The 22,142-nt window shown below is 42.9% G+C and overlaps 1 protein-coding gene across 1 annotated transcript in view; it reads left to right on the forward strand.

Annotated features, from left to right (window-relative positions):
• Positions 1-15,652, forward strand: part of sema4d (sema domain, immunoglobulin domain (Ig), transmembrane domain (TM) and short cytoplasmic domain, (semaphorin) 4D) — a 63,906-nt gene extending 48,254 nt beyond the window's left edge. The window contains exons 3-15 of the mRNA XM_080743302.1: positions 1,524-1,669; positions 2,187-2,249; positions 2,755-2,853; positions 3,756-3,849; positions 4,123-4,251; positions 4,935-5,086; positions 7,449-7,624; positions 8,791-8,947; positions 9,655-9,877; positions 11,773-11,885; positions 13,278-13,450; positions 13,708-13,754; positions 14,234-15,652. Of these exons, the coding sequence (XP_080599428.1) occupies positions 1,524-1,669; positions 2,187-2,249; positions 2,755-2,853; positions 3,756-3,849; positions 4,123-4,251; positions 4,935-5,086; positions 7,449-7,624; positions 8,791-8,947; positions 9,655-9,877; positions 11,773-11,885; positions 13,278-13,450; positions 13,708-13,754; positions 14,234-15,300 (2,639 nt within the window). The 3' untranslated portion in view covers positions 15,301-15,652. The remainder of the gene's footprint in view (positions 1-1,523; positions 1,670-2,186; positions 2,250-2,754; positions 2,854-3,755; positions 3,850-4,122; positions 4,252-4,934; positions 5,087-7,448; positions 7,625-8,790; positions 8,948-9,654; positions 9,878-11,772; positions 11,886-13,277; positions 13,451-13,707; positions 13,755-14,233) is intronic.
• Positions 15,653-22,142: the final 6,490 nt, after the last annotated feature.

Here is a 22,142-nt window from a genome sequence, read left to right on the forward strand (position 1 = left end):
TAAAATCGACCCCATCGACCATGGGGCGATTAATCCATTGGGGAAAAAGGCATTTTGGTGGTGAACTATCCCTTTAATGCTAAGATCGCTGTGGTATTGAAATTGGTCATGTGTGTCAGTCACCTGCTGCTCCCCCTCCCCAACAGCTTAATCACAGACACGCTGTGTCACATGTGCTCTGCTCTGTGTTGCAGACAGACGAGAGATATTTTAGCTGACTTTATACCGCCCGTCCCCGCAGATAATGTCCATAAACATGCTCCACTTAGTAATAATAATAATAAAACTTTATTTGTATAGCACCTTTCATGACATGAAATGCAGCTCAAAGTGCTTTACAGAGCATAAAATGAAGCACAAGTGCTTAACAGAGAAAATGTAAAATAAAAATAAAATAAAAAATACATAAAAAAGAAATAATTAAAATGATTACAATAAAGCAAGAAAAAATAAAAGCATAGAACATTGAGGAACAATTTCAGAGCAGTGCGGACGTCAATAGCAGCACAGGGATTAAAAAAAAAAAATCTTCAGCTAAAAGCAAGAGTAAAGAAATAGGTCTTGAGCTGTGCTTTAAAGCTATCCACCGAGGCTGCCTGTCTTACTGTAGGTGTAGTGGGAGTTTATTCCAAGCTGTCGGTCCATAGAAGCAGAAAGCTGCTTCACCATATTTTTTATATGTCATTGTTGGCGCCTCAAGTAGGTCTGCACTAGAGGACCTGAGTGGGCGGGTTGGAACGTATCTATGCAGGCAGTCATAGAGGTACGAAGGTGCCAGACCATTTAGAGCTTTATAAACAAGTAAAAGAATTTTAAAATCAATCCTAAAAACAACCGGGAGCCAGTGTAGCGACGCTAAGACTGGAGTAATATGTTAGATGACGTTATACTGTAACGTGCATCTTCCCGGTAGTGCAGTGCGCATGAAATTGGCTGCGTTAAGATACGTGGCTCATTCAATTCATGGGTTTCATTTGTAGTACCACACCGGCCATGTTGAGGACCAACACCGGTGTTCTCATTGGCACAGAACAGGGGTTCCCAAACTTTTTTGTCTCAGGGTACCCCATAAATATTTTTTTTAATCCGAGGCACCCCTACATTATAATTTTCACTCCCAGCACATTATATTTATAGCATATGGTCGTTGTCGGGTGGAAACCTTGTATGTCCAAAACCGTTCGTTTTGTATTTATCATCTATAAAAATAATGTACTAAACTAGTGAAAAGACAGCAGATCTACAAGCACACAATGAGGCGTTGTGTTCTTGTAGATTGTCTGTTTTCACTAGTTTTGTGCGACAGTCTTGTATCATGAAGCAGGGCTTTGCTTTACCAACAGACGTACACATTTGAAACTTGGAGATACGAGTTTTCTGCCCGACATTGACGATATTTTAGTGATTATGTTGCGAGGTTCAGGGCACAACTGTACTTGGAACACGTTTTCTGTCTACACCAAATCTCTTGGCCAGCTTGTAGATCTGCTCTCATGTGATCTAATGTTTTATTGTGTGTTCAGAGGTGGACCTGATGGAGTTCTCAGAGCCAGGGATCTTCAACTACTCCACTCTGCTGCTGAGCGAGGAGAGAGACGCGCTGTACGTGGGAGCCAGGGAGGCCATCTTTGAACTCAGCAAGACCAACGTTACAGTCAAGAACAACAAGGTATCACGATGTGATGTTATGGAGTCCTTTAGATCAGTGGTTTTCAACCTTTTTCACGTCAAGGTCCATTATTTATTGGGCGTTTCGAGCCACGGACCACCATTTGATGAGATTTAGCCTCTCAGACCCAAAATGTTGAATATTTTGTTGTCGTTGGATATGATTTTGTCCACAATTTCGTGCTGTATTGATGTTGTTGCCATAGCAGAGATAACAGGCAAACGTTGATCAAAAAAACAATTCTTCTACATTCTCTAATAGTGTAGACTTCTTGTGAATTAAGTAATGCAAATGTTTAACAATAATTTAACTCTTGAGAGTGTAAAACTTTACACTCTCAAGGGTTAAAGATCTATGAGGTCCATTTGGTTACCAACTCTCCATCATTTAGCTGGGGACCACCTGGAACCCCCTCAAGACCACTGGTTGAAAACCCACTGCTTTAGATATACAGAAAGATGAGGGGTTTTCTCTTTGAAGATTATTCATGTTGAGGTTCTTTTGTCCCTTCTAAAAGGTTCAATGGACCGTTGCAGAAACTCCAATGACGATGTGCACACAGAAAGGAAAATCTAAAGAGGTCAGATTGGGATTTTCTTTCAATGGTTTGTTTATATGTCCATAAACATCTTCAAAGAAAAAGGCACAAATACATGTTTTGTTGTTAAAGGAGAACTTCTGTGAAAAACGACTTTCCTAACTTTAAAAGTATGTTTTTACAGGGCTGCGTTATTCAATCATTAATCAGTTTTTTTTAATCTAGCTCGAAAGTCCATTTTTCACAACATGTCAGTAGCATGTAATGCCTAGAGTCTCGTTCCATCATCTGTTTACTTCCAGATTATTATTATTGCCAAAGAACTTTCGAATGATATAAAAAAAACAGATTAATAATTGAATAACGTGGTCCTGTATGGAGCCGTGGTCGGGTAGGACAAGCGATTGTCGAGAATGGAATGAATTGCTGCTTTGTAACGATCACCCTGGAAGCTTCTAAAAACATACTTTTAAAGGTAGGAAAGTTGTTTTTCAGTTAAATTCTAAGAATGAGTCGCTAATAGTGTTATATCTTGGTCATTCTACAGAAGGACTGTCTGAACTACATCCGGGTGCTTCAGGTGTTGGATGAGGAGAGGCTGTTTGTGTGTGGGACGCATGCCTTTCACCCGCAGTGTGACTACCTGGTGAGTGACTGCTCCCATCCGGCGTTGACAGATCTTTGCGAGTGGCCTGGTCTGCGAAAATAAACACAAAAGAAGCGTCTAGGCCACACAAGCACACAGACTCGTGCAAACACGGCTAATGCATTTGGACAAAATGTCCTCTCAGTACAGAGGTGTTCAACATTATATTATATAATTCAACATTATAATATAATTATTTTAATGTAAAAATAATATATACTGTATGTGATATTTCTTCCATTAAACACGTTTTCATAGTGATGCATACCTGTAGTAGTGAACTTAAAGTATAGTACACAAGTCAGAACGCAATCATCGCGCTTGATAATCCAAATATTCATATTAACTCATCCACTGCTTATGACGAGCTTGACGAGCTATATTTATGGGTCCACTCTGCTTATGACGAATATGACGAGTTATCAATTAGCTTTAATAACTATAAAACAAAAAAGTATGATCGCCGATCCATAGCGCTCTATGGACGGGCCCTATTCACAAAAAACGGATCTGGATGTTCCAGACCGGAAATGGGGGGGCGGGACAACGACGCCTGTATCCTGTCTGCCGAAATCCCATCCGGTTTAATGTTACACAACACCCACGCTGGGCTCAATCGGTTTCGCTTTGGGAAATGGCAGGCTGTTTACCGTCGTAGCTTACCGTGACTGGATCGTATTGTGAATGGAATCGGTGAACCATCGCGCAATGGATTCGCGTGCGCCCCCACTTTAAAGGTAGGCAAAATCCTGGCGGTGTGGACCATTAGAAGGGTCTTAAAAATAGCGGTGGGTGAGTTAAGAATGTTTTAAATCACGATTACGATTAGCGCTTAGCGTTCTGCAGATTATTTGGGGGCCCACTTGGCAACAAACAACCCTGACCTCTTCTCTCTCTCCCAGAGCCTGTCAGACTTCACGCTGGCGGGCCGCGCCGAGGACGGCCGGGGGAAGTGCTCCTTTGACCCTACACAGAGCTTCACCAGCGTCATGGTCGGTGAGTCGCTGCACACTTTTTAACCACTTCCACCCAGCGGCGTCAGTTCAGCAAAAGCTAAGGTATGGCAACATGACTGGTGTCTTGCACGCGTGCGAAGGCATGCGTGTATGCCATACCTTGCCATACCCGATTGACACCTCTGCTTCCAGCGGACAGGGCTGTCACAACATGACGATTAATTGTCACTCAAATAATTGCGATTAATGATTTAATTGTAGGCTTTGAAGTGTAGGCTTTTAAATCTTTGTCCCATTCTTCTATTTTCTTCAGACGGAGAACTGTATTCTGGAACGGCGTACAACTTCTTAGGCAGTGAACCGATTATTTCCAGATATTCTCCACAATCTCCAGCTCCTCAGACTCTGCTGAGGACAGAATACTCCACATCCTGGCTCAATGGTACGTGTGGATCTTCTATGACAAAATATCATGTCACTATGTCACATTGTGTCCTTTTATACATGTTATATGTACAGGGTATAAAGCTCTTTGAGACAAAGAGCAGTAATCTTTTACTGCAAGGGTCTTCAACGGGGGATCCAGGACCCCTAGGGGTTCCTCAGAGTTACTACAGGGGGTCCTCCAAATCGTTGTGTGATAGAAACTTTATTTCTCCTTTTTTATATCAACCACTTGATCCCTAGCGTCCATATTCGGAGAACTTTAGCCAAAACTGCGAGGCGTTGTGAGCTTGTAGATCGGCTATTTTTTGGCAAAGAGGTTTGGTGTAGAGGGGACAAAGGGCAGACTAAGTACAGAGTGAAAGGTCAAGTTTATTAAGTATTGACGGTTCAAGTGGTTAAATATCTGAAAACACAAATTGGTCATGAATCCAAAATACACTGATGATTGTGCTGTCAAACCATGAAACTGTATGGAATCTATGAACAGGTTGTGGGGGTCCCTGCTTCATCTCTCTCTCAACTAAGGGGTCCTTGGCCTGAAAACGTTGAAGACCCCTGATTTAGTATACAAAAAAAAGACTCCGATTTAAAATGCATTCATAGCAGCTCTGTTTATATTTGCTGTAGGTCTAGACAAGTCTAAATAACCCCCCCTTCCCTTTCCGTCCTCCTCCTCAGAGCCCAGCTTTGTGTTCGCCGACGTGATCCGGGAGGGAGGAAGCGGGGCAGATGGCGAGGACGACAAAATCTACTACTTCTTCACCGAGGTGTCGGTGGAGTACGAGTTCTTTGGCAAGCTGCTCATTCCCAGGGTGGCACGTGTCTGTAAGGTCAGTGCCACGTCACGCCCGCCATCTGCCATCTGCCCACAACCTGCAGCATGGTGCCATGCGGGCATCTGTCCTGCCCTACATCTTACTCTTCCCTATTGCTGTCCATCCATCCAGCTCTCTCTCTCTCTCTCTCGCATTAAAATTGCCTTGTGTGTGTACGTCACAACCATGACATCTGGCCATGAGTAACCACTGCTCAGATCAGCGCAACCAGATTTGAAGGCCACAAAACGGCCTTAAAAGCAATTTATACTGTATACTAGGGCATTCACCAAATATTCGAATATTCGAATATCAAAGTCACTATTCGACGTTGTTCACCGAAGTCGTATATTCGCTTATTTTTATTTTTTTATTGTTTTCTCTTTAAACATATATATATAGTTTATAAAGCTTGGCTAGATAGGAAGTCATAAGAATGAGTCATTAATGCCCCTGGTGGATGAATGTGTTAATGCTCTATACCAGGGCTTCTCAAACCTTTTTAGGCCGTGACCCCAAAATAAACATATATGAACTGGGGACCCCCACCCTGACAAGCACTCTGTTCCGCAGATAAATATTGTGAAATACTTTGAGGTCGAATAATTCGAATACTAAAAATCACTATTCGTGAATGCCCTAGTGTATACTGTAAAAGCGATATTTTGATACGCTTAATATGCTTTACAATTTGTTATGATTATTGTTAGAAAGCATTATGAATATTTGAGCGCTTACAATTATAACTGTACAGTGTTTTAAACAGATTTTAATGGAATATGTTGTTTACAATGCATTATAGACCTAGAAAGTGTTAGGCACGCACGCACTGTAATATGTCTCTGTCTGCCTCCTTCTCATACCGGTAGTCCAGTGTTAATTGTTAATTTTGATGGCAAATTTAGATTTAGTTTAGTTATAGTCTTATGACTAAAATTCCATTTAGTTTCAGTCATCTGAAAAAGTTTTTATTAAAGTGGATTTTGTCAACAAAAATGTATTTTGGCCACATCTCTCTCAGTGGTTCTTAACCTGTGGGTCGGGACCACCATGGGGGTCCCAAATTATTTTGGGGGGTCCCCAGATGGTGAACGTGATGTGCAACATTGTTTTCAATGTTTCAACAGTAAACAAACCATCATGCTCGTTTTCTAAGGTGACAATTTAAACATTGGCCAAATTGTAAAATTAGGCAGAAATTATGAAAATAGATGATCTACATGCTACATGCAGATCTACCTGAGCATGTAGATCTGCTATTTTCACAATAAAACCGTGTTATACAAAATGTAATGCCTCAACTCTTAGTGCTCGTCAGGGTGGGTGGTCCCCAGTTAAAATATGATTTAGGGGGTCGCGGCCTGAAAAGGTTGAGAACTACTGTCTTATCTCCTTTTGGTTTTGTGTTACATGTAGGGGTGGGCGATATGGTGATAATGATCGTTGAGGCGATACAATGTCTCCACGATATGCCTTTTCAGAGGTATCGTACATATCGTGATACAATTGAGGGAGCATTGTAAAAAACCCTGTTTAATCGTTAATACAGAGATTCATTGCAGAATTCAATTTAAACCTGCATTTTGGTCAAAATCATCAGTTCTCAAACTTTAAAATGTCAAGGTCTCCACTTAACTCTGACAGTATACAAATTAAACCAAATGGACCCGTAAGGGTCCATTTGGTTTCATTTGTAACTCATTTGTAACTCTGACAGTTTCATTTGTATACTGTCAGAGTTATATACTTGTAAAGTTCAATTTAGACCTCCCAAAAGGAACCCAGAGAGTCTAGTTTTTTGTCAAGTAACTTGAAAAATAACCATAAAAACCAATGTGAAAAAGAATTGTGATAAAATCGTGTATCGTGATACAACTTGGGAAAATATCGTGATATTGTATTTTTCCATATCGCCCACCCCTAGTTACATGTGTAGAGATTCTAACTGTTCCATGCGTCTCTCACAGGGAGACCTGGGAATCCAGCATTGTGTGTAGTATCTGTAGAGATTCTAACTGTTCCATGTGTCTCTCACAGGGAGACCTGGGAATCCAGCATTGTGTTGTATCTGTAGAGATTCTAACTGTTCCATGCGTCTCTCACAGGGAGACCTGGGAATCCAGCATTGTGTTGTATCTGTAGAGATTCTAACTGTTCCATGTGTCTCTCACAGAAAGACCTGGGAATCCAGCATTGTGTTGTATCTGTAGAGATTCTAACTGTTCCATGTGTCTCTCACAGGGAGACCTGGGAATCCAGCATTGTGTTGTATCTGTAGAGATTCTAACTGTTCCATGTGTCTCTCACAGGGAGACCTGGGAATCCAGCATTGTGTTGTATCTGTAGAGATTCTAACTGTTCCATGCGTCTCTCACAGGGAGACCTGGGCGGCCAGAGGACTCTGCAGAAGAAGTGGACGTCCTTCCTGAAGGCCAAGCTGGTGTGCTCCATGCCGGAGCTCAACTTTGTGTTCAACGTGGTCCACGACGTCTTCATCCTGAAGGCAGAGCGCTCCAAGGACACCGTCATCTACGGGGTCTTCACCTCCCAGTGGTCAGTCCATTCTCACTTTCAATTCCAAGGCCTGAGAAAATGTGCGTTTGTGTCAAAATATAATTAAAAAAACTGTTGAAAATGGGGAACATATATACAGTTAGAGGGGGTACAGTATTGTTTAAACGGATATGTCGCTGTTTTATACATGTTATATATACAGGGTATAAAGCTTTCTGAAACAAAATAGCAGCAATCTTTGGCAGTCGCTTTGGAACAAATAGCACCATTCATTTTTCTCAATATGATTTATAGTATATAAAAAAGCTTCATATTTAAAAAATGTTTAAAGGTGCGGCCTGTTTATATGTGCAGTAGGTCTAGATGTCACTCAATGGTTTGCAGTCCTCTTAGGGTGGTTGTATTCATCTCTAGGCTTCTTTTATCACAAAAGTTCACAAATCTTGCTGCTGCGTTCGCACATTGTTGTATTTCTCCCAGTAGGTATGGGAGTTTTTTTGTCATGGTTCATGTTTTCACTTTTGGGTGTGTGTAATCTGTGGGAAGTATCTGTCTGATGTCTTGTTATAGTGGGCAGGTAGCCAGTGTTCACCACAGTCATTCTCAATGTTTTTGAATTTCAAGGACCCCCAGTTTGATGTGTATTAGGCCCCCCCATGGACACGATTCTACAAAAAAAATCTTCTAAATCGTGACAGTTTTACTGAAAAACCTATTTTTCTATATCGGTGGTTCTCAAACCTTTTCAAATCAAGGACCCCCAGAATTACATGTAAAATGGCTGCGGACGCCCTCCCAAAATACTTTGTTCCAGGGACCCCTAAAAGCAAAGATTTTTCAAAAATATATATTCAAAGATTTGCACAAATGTTTGTGATTTTTCAAAAATAGCAGATATACAAGCTCATAGCGTGGGCTATGAGCTATATCTGCTATTTTTGAATAGCCAAAGTACAAAATAATGGTTTAAAGTGGTTGAAATCTAAAGTGACGCAGATGCTTTGCTGGTCTAAATGGTTCTCAAAGTGGATTCCAGGGACTCTGTGGGTTCCTTTATGGGGGTCTAAATTGACCCATACAAGTCTGTAGTCTGTTAAGGGGAGCCCTTGAAATTTGAAACTTTTAAGAAACACTGGGACTGGGTTAAGACTTCCAGGGGTTCAAGTGGTTTTAATGCTGTCTTGTCCTGGTCCCCCGTGTCCCAGGGCCAACGTGGGCCTGTCGGCAGTGTGTGCCTACAACATGACGGCGCTGGAGGAGGTGTTCTCCAGGGGGAAGTACATGCAGAAGGCCACCGTGGAGCAGTCCCACACCAAGTGGGTGCGCTACAACGGAATGACTCCTTCCCCGCGGCCCGGAGCGGTAAGGGCCTTCTCTGATACACGGGATCAATTTATAATTGAAGAATTATACCTCTTGGTTTCATCTACAACACCAAGTGGTTTGTTCTCAAACCTTTTCTTGAGCGGTGCTCCTACATGCTAGTAGTGGTCATAATATAGTGACGAGAAATATTATTTCTCGTCACTTAAGCGTGATTTTCTCGTTACTTTTTCCTCATTGGCTGGCTCAATGTCCTCTCAGAGTATGGCATTATAAGCGCAATGCAATACTGTGTTCGGCCACTGTATATATCTCTATATACAGTATCTGTGGCGTTGTTGTGCTCAATGTCCTCTCAGTCAATGGCATAGGTATATGCCAGTTCAAATGAGGATGTTTACATTTATTGAAATATGAGCACATTACTGTATGTCTGGACGTCATATCTTGTTTAAAGTCATTTTCAAAGCACATGAATATCACCGTTGTCGGGCGGAAACCTTGTATGTCCAAAACCATTCGTTTTGTATCTATGATTTTAAAATAGTGAAAATAGCCGATCTACAAGCACACAACGCCTCGCGCCGCGAGGCGTTGTGTGCTTGTAGACCGGCTATTTTCACTAGTTTTGTGCGACAGCCTTGTATGATGAAGCAGGGCCATACTTTACGAAAAAACGTACAAATTTGAAACTTGGAGATACGACGTTTCTGCCAGAATATTAAGTCCTGGTCTCTTCCCCCCAGTGTATCAACAACCTCAACCGCCAGCAGAACATCAGCAGCTCCCTCCACCTGCCCGACAAGACCCTCCAGTTCGTCAAGGACCACCCCCTGCTGGAGGACCCCATCCTCCCCATAGGCAACAGACCCCGCTTCATCACCAAGGACGTCAACTACACCCAGATAGCCGTGGAGAGGGTCCGGGCGCTGGACGGCAACATATACGACGTCATCTTCACCGGGACAGGTAAACGCTGGTGGAAAGCAGTGGTTCTCAACCTGGGGGTCCCCAAATTATTTTTGGGGGTCCCCAGATGATGAACTTAACACTCATTCAGTGCCAATGACGTCTTTTGACGTCTTTTTTCAAAAGCCCTGGGTGCCAATGACGTCTTTGACGTCTTTTGTGTTTTTTGCATAAAAAAAAAAAAAAAAAAAAAATCAAAATTTTCAAAAAAATTCAAAAGAATTTCAAAAATCATTGGTGGCACATGAACCTTGGAGCCATTTTGGCATTTGGCACAGAAAGAGTTAATGTGCAACATTGTTTTCTCACTCAACAGTAAACAAACCAACATAAAGTGTATATAGAGGATATCTGCACATTTCTAAAGTGACAATTTAAGGACTTTTTAATACCTCTAATTTAATACCTCTAAAATGACAAATTAAACATTGGCCAAATTGTCAAAATATAGATGCAGAAATTGTGAAAATAGACGATATACATGCTCACAAGGCGTTGTGAGCATGTAGATCTGCTATTTTCACAATAGAACCATGTTATACAAAATGTAATGCATCAACTCTTAGTGCTTGTCAGTGTGAGGAGGTCCCCAGTTAAAATATTATTATTTTGGGGGTCACAGCCTGAAAAGGTTGAGAACCACTGGTGTAAAGTAACTACATTTACTGGAGTATTGTACCATTCTTTATTCTTTTTAAATTTTTTACCAATGTTATACCTTTTACTCCACCACAATTATTTGAAAACTTTACTTACTATTTACATTGAAGATTTTGATTATTATTACCCACTTCAGCCCTATATACTGTGCATTTAGGCCATTTGAAAATTACCGATCTACAAGCACACTTGTAGATTCGCTATTTTCAAAAGGTTATTATACATTTGAAAACTTGTGAAATGAAATTAGCCCACCCATCTGACTGCTTAACGCCACAGCAGCAGAGCCGAGACCCAAAAGATACATTTTGGCGTCTTCACAGAACAATACCACATTGTGACACGCTGTGAGCTTGTAGATCACTAAAAAATCACACCCGTGTGAACTGAGCGGTGGTTACCCCCCCCCCCCCCTTCCCCCCTGTGTGTGTGTGTGTGTGTGTGTGTGTGTGTGTGTGTGTGTGTGTGTGTGTGTGTGTGTGTGTGTGTGTGTGTGTGTGTGTGTGTGTGTGTGTGTGTGTGTGTGTGTGTGTGTGTGTGTGTGTGCGTGCGTGCGTGCGTGCGTGCGTGCGTGTGTGTGCCTGGCCTGGCCTGAACAACAGCGCCCCTCCCTTAACATGTGTGGTCAGAAAAGGTTACTGCAGGCTACAGACAGACAGACAGACAGACACGGAGACAGACATACCCACACACACGGCCACGTATAGGAGCGTTGTGACCACCGCTCAAAAAGGCATTTGTCCATGACCAAAATATGGCTTCTGATCTGTCACTTTATACCACTTGTACATTTGTTGCTGCCTCATAGAGGTGAAAATGGTAAAAGTACGACATCTAGTGGTTCAATGCAGTGTAGTGCAGTGGTTCTCAAACCTAAAGACCCCAAAATTACCCGGCAGTAGACCCCCTTCTTGGGGTGATTGGTGTTGTTAATTTGTTAATTTATTTACATAAATATTCAAAAAATGTCTAATCTTTTCAAGATTATATATATATTTTTTTAAATATCCAGTGTACAAGCTCATACATGCTGTGAGCTTGTAAATCGGCTATTTTCAAACAGCCGATGTAGACTGGATAGGGTTGAAGTGGTCAAACTGATTTCGATGCTAAATTAACTGATGCTAATTTATCCTCTCAATCCTGCATACATAAATACTAGTCTAGAACTATGTTGTGAAAGACTACATTTGCTAACATGTTCAGCATGCTCTTTTTTTATTTCCCTTCCATAGACAAGGGAGTCTTGCACAAGTCAGTCGTGTATGAAGGAGATGTGCACAGTGTGGAAGAGATTCAACTACTGAAGGACTCCGAGTCCATTAAGAACTTACTGCTGTCCTCACAGGTGGGTACTATTCATGAAGTAGGCTATAGAAACCTGCCGGTGTCAGATCGTATTAAATTCTAAAGAAATAGTTTGACTCATGTATTGAAAACTGAAGGTCAAAAATGTCCCAGTTTCTTTATTTCTTTCTTTTACATTCTGCCGAGTAGAGGTCTGATTGATTGATTGTTTGACCAAAATAAGAGCAGTACAAGTACAGTCAAAAGAAAAGAAAAGTTGTACAACACAATTACAGTCAAACACCCTGCATAAAATGAACACTCCAAAAAAGCCCTTGCGGTCTTGTTTCCGTTGGAGGTCCTAAAGTTTCTAAGATTTCTAAGGTCTAAGGCAGCGATAGGCAACCTTAGGCACGGGTGCCAACATTGGCACACTAACAGAAGTGTGAGAGAGAGGATTTTTATTTTAAAATCACATATATACTGTATTTTAAACGTGGTCAATTAAATGAAGACACCTAATTTACAGCAAATTACATCCTGACCTGCACATAATTCTACATTCATTTAAACTCTGCACTCTGACTCGGGAGTTATAACAATGTACAACAAAATATGTCAGAATTTTTGATGGCGTGTCATTAAAATTTATGTTGACATAGCACACTGACTATCTAGAAAATAAAAACATGGCTCTTCATTTCAAAAAGGTTGCTGACCCCTGGTCTAAGTTTTGAAAAATAAAAGACATGCTGATTTATTTATTGTTGGAACACAGTTCTTATATGACACGATCTAAGATGACCCTGTGGCATTTTCGCTTGAAGAAAATAAGTCTGTGAGCCGAGATCTGTTGGTTTCAAAGCAAAGCCACCAGTTCCCCTGAGGACATGGACTCCCTTAACATTAGCGTGAGAGCGCATGTGGGTTGTTCATTTTCTTGCCATTGCTAAAAAAGCTATGTGGGGTTTCACATTTTTGCGTGTGCATGCGTGTGCGTTTCATGTGTTTTCATGTGTACTTTTGCGTGTATTCATATTTCGTCGTTGTCGGGTGGAAACCTTGTATGTCCAAAACCGTTCATTTTGTATTTGTCGTTTAAAAAATGAACTAAACTAGTGAAAACAGCCGATCTACAAGCACGTTGTGTGCTTGTAGATCTGCTGTTTTCACTACTTTTGTGCGACGGCCTTGTATGATGAAGCGGGGCTTTACTTAACAAAAAAACATACAAATTTGAAACTTGGAGATACGAGGTTTCTGCCCGACAGTGACGATTTGTATGTCTTTTGTGTGTGTGTGTGTGTGTGTGTGTGTGTGTGTGTGTGTGTGTGTGTGTGTGTGTGTGTGTGTGTGTGTGTGTGTGTGTGTGTGTGTGTGTGTGTGTGTGTGTGTGTGTGTGTGTGTGTGTGTGTGTGTGTGTGTGTGTGTGTGTGTGTGTGTGTTTCCACAGACACGTTTCCTATACGCCGGCTCAGACTCGGGAGTGGTCCAATCACCCACAGCCTTCTGTGACAAATACCTGTCCTGTGACGACTGCATTCTGGCCCGGGACCCCTACTGCGCCTGGGACCCTCAGAAAACTGCCTGTGTCAATATATTTGATGCCCCCAGCCACACACACAGGTAATTCAAGTTCTGGCATTTTTCCCACGTTCTTTTCTTTTTCTTTCTCACGCTATAGCTGTCTCACACTATCTTTCTAACCTCAGTAACCAAAAGCAGAACCCACATTAGGAGACAGTTATCAAAGCAACAGCATCTTGTCACCGTGCCCATTCCTGTTTGGCCTGTTTTTATTTTTATCTTTCTTTACGAGTGGTGTTTGTCTCTGTGCGTGTTTTTAGACACTTGTGTACATAATGCAATGTTTGTTTTACCAGGAGACTAATCCAGAGTCTGAATGGCGACGCCGACGGCTGTCCAACAGGTAACGTGCAAACATTCAGTCTGTCATTGTTGGAGCCCGACCCATATTGGTAATCGGTGGTCTTAAGTCTCTCCAATTACGGGATGGGCGTCAGACCCAACAAATCTGGCATCGGTCAGGCTCTACGTCTACTCATCATTGACAAGCTTATTTTGGCTCAACCTATTTAGACCTGGAATGTGTGTTTTAAGCACTTTTGACCATTATTTTATACTTTAGCTATTCAAAAATAGCTAAACAGACATATAAGCTCATAGTGCGGCACTTGGTGCCGCGCTATGAGCTTGTATGTCTGTTATTTTTGAAATTCTTTGAACATTTGTGCAAATTTGAATATCTATATTTTTAAAGCAAACTTTTCTAACTCAAATCTTTGCTTCTGGGGGGGTCCCTGGAACAATTTTTTTTCAAAAATGTATGTGTTAAATGAAATAACGGCCTTCAAAAAAAAAAAAAACGTTTGTTTTCCTCCCCCTCAGTGCCGGGCCTGTCTGTACAGGACTACAAGCACGTCACGGTGAAACCGGGGAGCTCCGCCGAGCTGCCGTGTCTGGTGCGCTCCAACCTGGCCCAGGTGATGTGGAAGTCCAACGGCTCGGCGCTGACCGAGGCCTCTCGCTTCCACCTCATCGGCGAGGCCGCCCTCCTCATCTACAGCGTGGCTCCGGAGGACCAGGGCCTCTACGAGTGCTGGTCCCTGGAGTGGAGCCCCGCCTCCGGGAAGAACTTTAGCCACCTGCAGGCGGGGTACTTCCTGTCCCTGGAGGCCCCGCCCAGGCCGCCGTATCAGGCCGGAGGCGGCCGCACGGTGACCACCCTCAGCTCTAGTCTCGGCCAGAAGGAGGCGGAAGAGAGCCCGCGGGAGGCCTCTGAAGGTAACGGTAACACAGCCAAACCTCCACTAACTTCGGCCCGCGCCCCTCCTCCTCCCAGCCCCGTGGCCACGCGCCTTCTCACATCCCCGCCGCAGACTGACTCATCACTAACCCCGCCCCCCAGTACTACTACCATCAGGTTCCAGCCTAATCTCCATCTCCCCCCGAACTCCAACGTCCCCCAGCCCGAGACGCTGGACCCGTCGGCCAAGTTCTTGCAGTACAACAACAGCTCGGCCCTCCTGGCCCTCTTCCTCCTCTTCTTCCTCCTCTTCCTGGCCGCGCTGGCGTACAACTGCTACATGCAGTACCTCCCGGCGCCCTGCCTGCGGCTGCGCGCCGCCCTCCTGGGCAGCCACAAGAACCCCGTTCAGCCCGAGTACCGCTCCTGCGAGTCGGGCCTGACCACGGAGCAAGCGGCGACGGAGAAGCTGAACCTGACAGAGCAGCAGCAGCAGCGCCCGACACAGAACGGCAGCAAGGCCACCCCGAACAACCAGCTCCGCGCGCTGCGCGACACCGGGTACGAGACGGAGCCGGAGTGCGGGAACGGGAGGATCCCCTCGCACGGTTTCCCCGACGACAGTCCGTCCACGGAGAAGCCGTTCGACGTAGATTGTGAATTTCAGCCGATCGAGTTCGCGGACGCCGACGAGCAGATGAGCTGCTAGCGGGAAGACCGTAGATTTAGCTGTTTCCCTTTTAGCCCATACACTTTAGGGAATGCTGCGCCATTGTTGCCTCAAGGTACATTGTACGTTCTATTTACAGTGCCGGATGAGGATAAGTTTATTTCAAATTTAAGGTTGTGCATCAGACTCTGGGGAGATTGGATTTATTTTCTGATGCAAAGGGCTACAAAGTATTTAGTATCAAGCAAACTCATGAATGCAGTAACTCTCTCTGCATAGTCCAGCAAAAAAGAAAGAAAGAGAGAAGCCACTTTAAATTTCCAAATTGGAAACATTGTTTACCAAATTGGTAAGTTAGCCTAATGTTCTCCAAATTGGATGCATGTTACTTTTTTTTTGTACAGTGTGAGATTGGGTGGGGGTGGGGGGATGTTAAATTCATGTATTTTATGAGTTTGTTTTTATTATTTAGCAAGTTGGGCTAGTGGATGTAGTTACATTTCTCAGGGAAGGTTTTTGTTCGGTACGCTGTCGTTATACTACCTAGCTTTTGTGTACAATCTTCGCACCTCTAGCACGTACGTACGTGGTCTGTGTGTGGACTAAGGATGTCCCAGCTGTCGCAGTGAGGAAGGACCAGCTATGGTACAGAGGAAGAAATAGAACAAGACTGTGGTTGGTGGTCCGCGTTTTTGAAGACTTTATGCTGTATTCTCCTAACGTGAGATCTGTGGATTCTTTCCCTCTTTTTTCTGGAGGAAGAGGGAGCTGAAAGATGATGTACGCACAGAGGTTTTGTCAATCAGAACCCTATTATTGCTTCGTTGGCACTTGGCACCAGTCACCCTACAGTGTGGTGAGGGGACTCTGTGGTAGATGGGAGGTGAGAACTTTGACTCACAACACGCTGGAAGGTTTTAAACCACTGTCTGAACTGTGTAGATTTCTTGGGCTTTTATTTTTCACTCCATGAACCCCTGGATGGTACAAAGTCACTTCTGCCCCCCAGGGCCATATTAACCTCTACTACTCTTCCTCCCTTTTGTCTGACAATAACCCATTTTGTGTACAGAAATGCACTGCTTGATAAAATAACCGTTTCTTTTTTTCTTTGGTCTTCAAATGAGCCCTGAAAACAATCTTTGACTGTTTTTTTTCCCTATTTAATTCAGCTTTAAATTCTAAGACGGCGCTTAATTATTTAAAGTATGAATCTCTCACAATCTCACATCTGTGGTAACATTATCATTTTTTTGATTGCATACATAGTTATGATGTTCCCCATTGTGGTTTGTTCTTTTATTGCATCAGATGCGTTTCTCACACACCTTGTTGTGTACTTATTTTATTGATAGCATACATAGTTATGATGTTCCTCCCCATTGTGGTTTGTTCTTGCGTCCCCTGATGTGTACTTAGTCACACACGCAAGCTTACAACGTGTTGCGCTGCGACGTGTTGTGAGCTTGTAGGTCGACACGATGCGAAAAACCAAGTACTGCATAAATCAGGCGCTAGAAGAACTAGAGGTCTACACAGGTCAACGCGAAACGGGATGCCGCGAGGCCGCACCCCGAGACCAGAGCAGAGCAGGGTAAAAGATATTTACTTCTCTCAGGTTCAGGTTCGATCTATTTATAATTGCAGGTCTCAAGTGTAAGTCAATCCGACCCCATCTGCTTTAATCTCCAGTAATTACATTTTGAAATCCATATTGTCTGTTCTGTTTAAATTACATTTACAGCCGATTGAAACGCGGTCAATCTAAAGTACGTTCAGTGTGTTGCCTGAAGACCGTTTTATTTGTATTGTACGGAGAGATTCTCGGGTCATTTCACGCCCGGGGGTCTCATGTTTTGAGAAAGATGTGCACAGATCACGTTCGAGTAACAAGGCATCGGTACCGTTTAAGCGGCACAGGTCCAGCATTTGGGGATTTTGGTCCTGTGCAGACCTCTAATTAGCCTAGCGCAGTGTTTCTCAAAGTGGATTCCAGGGACTCTGTGGGTTCCTTTATGGGGGTCTAAATTGACCCATACAAGTCTGTAACTCTGACAGTGTACAAGGGTTCATTTGGTTCCATTTGTACACAGTCAGAGTTAAAGGGAAGACCTTGAAATGTGAACGTTTGAGAAACACTGACAGAGCCTAGCCTCCCTTTTGTTATCCTTCCTGGTGTGTTTTTGCACGTCAACTCCTTTTCCTCCTCGACTTCCCTCAGTTCTTACCGTTTCTCCATCACTCCCTCCCTCCCTCCCTCCCTGCCATGTGCTCCCTTCTCCCCTCACAGCCTCCGCCGCTGTCTCTTCTTCCTCCTCCTCCTCCTCCTCCTCCCATTCCTCGTCTGGAAGTAGCACTCCCTCTGTCCTCCCTTGCTCCTCCTCCTCCTCTCCTCCTCTCTCCTCCTCCTCCACCGGGCCTCGTCGTGGCGGTGTGGAGGGCCAGCAGAGGGAGGTGGTGGAGGTGAGACTGTTGCCTCCCCTGCTGAAGGATCAGGCCTGGGGGGTTCACGCCCAGGAGGCCTTCCTGCTCTTCTGTCTGGCCCTGGGTGAGTGGTGCCTGTGACACTGACTCACCAAGCCAAAACCCCCGGCTTTTTTTTCTGGCAGGAACTCACACTTGCTTGGATTTTGCCTTTTCGGGTCACTCTTTCTATCTCTTTTTTTTTTTTATCCCTCTGCTAGATCTATTTCTCCCCCTCTCTCCCCGTTATCTATGTCTCTATCTCCCCTCTTTCCTAGCCTGGAATCCAGACTGATTGATTGCTACGTTTCTTTTCTTCTTCTTCTTCTTCTCTCACTTCGCTGCTCAAAAGAAATCAACCAAACGTAACGATCAGTCTGTATTCCAGGCTACCTCTTTCCCCGTTCTCTTTCTCCCCTCTTCGACCCCCATCCCTTTCCCCTTCTCTCTTTCTCTCTCTCTCTCTCTGTGCACACGGCATGTGGCTCCAATATTAGCTGACATCACTTCCCTACCCCCAACCTGCATAGATATTTGCCCTAACCTATGTCTGTCTCTGTGTGTCTATCTGTATGCATTTGAGTGTGTGCGCGTGCGTACGTACGTGTGCGCATGCGTGAAGTTTTTCACAGCAAGACTGCCTTTTTTACCTTTGTGTGTCCTTGTTACAATTGGCGTACCTTTACTTGAGGCCCGTTTGGACTATACCTAAACTGGACTACCTAAACTGTATACGAGGCTAATCTGAATACATTTGAGTTTCCTTTTTATTTTAAACTAACAAGCTCTCAAGACATGCGGTTGCATGTGTTGCTCGCCTCAGTTCCATGGTGAATACTGAATTTTGTTTTTATAACTGGAAAATCTGACCTGATATGTGAGATATTTATAATTAGGTTCTTCTCAAGCAGCGTCAAGAAGGATGTCTCTGAATAAACGTGTCTTTTTTTTTTTTTTTTTGTAGAAATATTGTAGGTTAAATGTGTAAATTGAAATTTCTTTGCCTGTAAACATGTGTAAATATATTGTATATATTGGGAAATACTTTCAAGATGTACATAATATTCTCAAACATTTTTGGGGGGGTTATTGCTGTTGTTAGGGAGGTTAAATAAATCTTGGATTTCAAATGTTTTCAACGCTGGTGCCTATTTATTCAGTTGTTATGTCATTATTCTTATTACCCTGGCATTAACAAGGATAACCTTCTTTTTAGGGTATGTTTTATATTAACAACATACCAGTATTTTACACTTGGTTGAATTGGTTGACAGCTATTCTCAGATCTGTTATTTTCAGTGGGCAACACCCGAACCCAGCAAACAAAAAAATTACTTCTCTTCTCCAATATTTTAGTCTAGTTTTTATTTGTTTAAGAAATTCTCCATATTTAAATGTAGTTTTAGTCTTCATATCTTAGTTATTTAGTTAACGTCAGTAAAAATGAATGAATGACTACGAACATTTTTCGCCATAGTATTGGTCGAGGAAATGAACACTGACTCCTGCTTCATACACTGTATATCGGTGGTTCCCAAACATTTTAGCTCGTGACCCAAAAGAGAGATTAGACTTTTTTCTAGTGAAAACAGCCGATCTACAATATTTTCACTACTTAAACATTTGTTTTCTTTGGTTTCTTCTTGAAATCACTGACACTGGCAAAAAAAAAAGCAAAAAAAAAATAAGAAAACATTGAATTTTGTCTTTAATTCATGAGTTTTTTGGGAATGTTTTTTTTTCTTTAATGTTTTGAAATAATATTAAAAACAAAATGTAGGAAACCATAACCCATAAACCCATGGGACCCATAAAACCCAGGTTTGGGAACCAGTGCTGTACAGAATAGATATCATGCAGTGACCGGGGTCTTGGCAGGCTCGTCACCAATCCGGGGTCAAACAACGACGTCCCATTCTGTCCCTTAGGTCCCAGTGACGTCCACATTCACTGGCTAGCAAACGGACACAGTCTCGATAGCCCCGTCATGGAGCACCGCCGGCAGACTGGCCAGGGGGAGGTGCTAGTGAGCAGCTGGCTCCGGGAGGGCCCACTGATTAAGGACGCCCGTTACCACTGTATCGCTGAAGCCAGCGCCGGGAGCGACGTCTCCGAGGTCGATCTGCACCTCACTATTGGAGGTAGAGATGATTAATCAGTGGTGTAAAGTAACTAAGTACATTTACTTAAGTACAGTTTTGAGGTATTTGTACTTTACTTGAGTATTTCCAGTTTTCAGTAGTTTTACTTCTACTCCACTACATCTCGGATCCAAATATTGTACTTTTACTCCACTACATTTATTTGAAAACTTTAGTTACTAGTTACTTTTCAGATATAAATTGTAATATTAAAAAAACATACATTAACCACTTTAGCCCTATTTTATACCTACGCTATTTGAAAATAGCCGATCTACGCGTTGTGAGCTTGTAGATCTGCTACATTTTGTACTTTCACTTTTGGTACTTTCGGTACATTTTGATGTCAATACTTTCGTACTTTTATTCAAGTACATTTTGAATTCTGGACTTTTACTTGTAAGTATTTCTACATTGCAGTATTGATACTGCAATGTGAGTACTTTATCCACCACTGTGATTAATCACCCGATTAATCGATACATGTGCTGTAGCATGACTAGATCTATATCTAGTGATACGCATCCTTTTTTTCAGTTCGAGGACACAAGAGAAGGTTTGACTGACATGCATGGACTGCCAGCTGATCATGTTACTTATCTCTGGGACCCCAATCTACACTGTAAAATGTGTTTCATTAACTCTCAGAGTGTACAAACGGAACCAAATGGGCCTATAAGAGTTTGTTCGGTTCCATTAGTACACACAGAGCCACAGACCCACAGAAGTGTCCATTTGGACTCTGGTCCCTGGACCCGATATTGAGAGCGGTGATCTATATCCAATTTGGGATCAATTTTCCTCCTAAGTCAATACTGTACCTCGTGCTGATTTGAGATGAGACATTTTTACTTGTTTTGGGTTCATACTAGTATTTGCACCAGGGCAGGAATTTCATGGAGGCCATGAAGGCCATGGCCGCCGTGGCCCCTCAGTTTGCCCCTAAAAACAATACCTCTTTCTTGTCATGTACATCAGTGTCTTTTGTTGAGATTCTGAAATCTTGACTCCCCCGAGTCCCCATCTTTAAACCAAATCCAGTGACTTTGATTGGTGCAGGGTTGAGCATGGATCAGGTTGTAAAAGCCATCATTTATCTATTTCACTGCAGATTAGGTTATCATCCCTAACCCTTAAATTAAACAAATTCTTTCAATGGACTAAAATCTTGTTTTATTTGATGGCCTTCCTGCCCTGGCATTTGGCATTTGTGCCCCAAAAAAAATGGAAAACACCAAAGGCCAAGTGGTCTTGCCCCTAAACTGACACATTTCCAGGCCTGATTTGCTCAATTAAATCTTTGGACCATTCTATTTAAGAGAAAGTGAAATATTACGACAAACGTTAAAGTCATGCGACCATCATAAGAGACACTGATCGCATGACAGAAAACATTGTCCTAGAGCTTGACTGTCACTTGAGCACTTTATTGAGCATGTTTTCTCCCCTTTGTCTAAGGAGTCATTGTTAAACCTCTCTCCATATTTGAGACTACCGCACCTGCAACCGACCTTGAATTAAAAAAATATCTAAACAAGTCATACATGGGCAAGTGGCAGCCCGGGGGCCACATGCGGCCCCCACCTTCACTTAATGCGGCCCTCAGGTTGATATTGGAATGTTATATTTCAGGATTCCAATTCAAAAATAACAAACGATTCCAATTCCAAAGAAGCAAAAATAGCCGATCTACAAGCTCAAAACGCATCGCAGCGCGATGCGTTTTGAGCTTGTAGATCGGCTATTTTTGCTTCTTTTGTATGAGATACTAGATTGACAAAGTAGGACGTAGCAATATGCAATGTGGACCTCTGGAGTGAAGTTGGAAATATAGTGGCCCTCTCCATCATCAAAGTTGCCCACCCCTGAAATAAGTTATTGGTGCAACAGTTTACCCTGGACGATTGCCGTTTTGCCATGACTCCTGACATGACATTATCAGGCATGTCTTTATATGCATAAAGCCTCTTATCAATATTAACAGATGAGGAGAGCATTCCAGCCCGAGATTTGAACCAGTGGAGGAGTGCACTCACAGAACACGAACAGCTGCTAAAACAATGGGAAAAGGCCTGGGTACGTCCATATTCTGACTGCGTGCATATAGCATGAAAGACAACCATTCTGCATCTGATTTTAAGGTTGAGCCAACATGTCTTGTCTGTGCTTTGATTTTGTCCCAAACATATCTAAAAAAAATACACCTAGTGTGAAGTGAGCGATGCTATTCATGAGTAAATTTCATCAAGCGTCCCACTAGCCAATCACAGCAGATCC

Source organism: Nannobrachium achirus (genome assembly GCF_963921795.1).
Source record: "Nannobrachium achirus genome assembly, chromosome: 15".
Taxonomy (NCBI): domain Eukaryota; kingdom Metazoa; phylum Chordata; class Actinopteri; order Myctophiformes; family Myctophidae; genus Nannobrachium; species Nannobrachium achirus.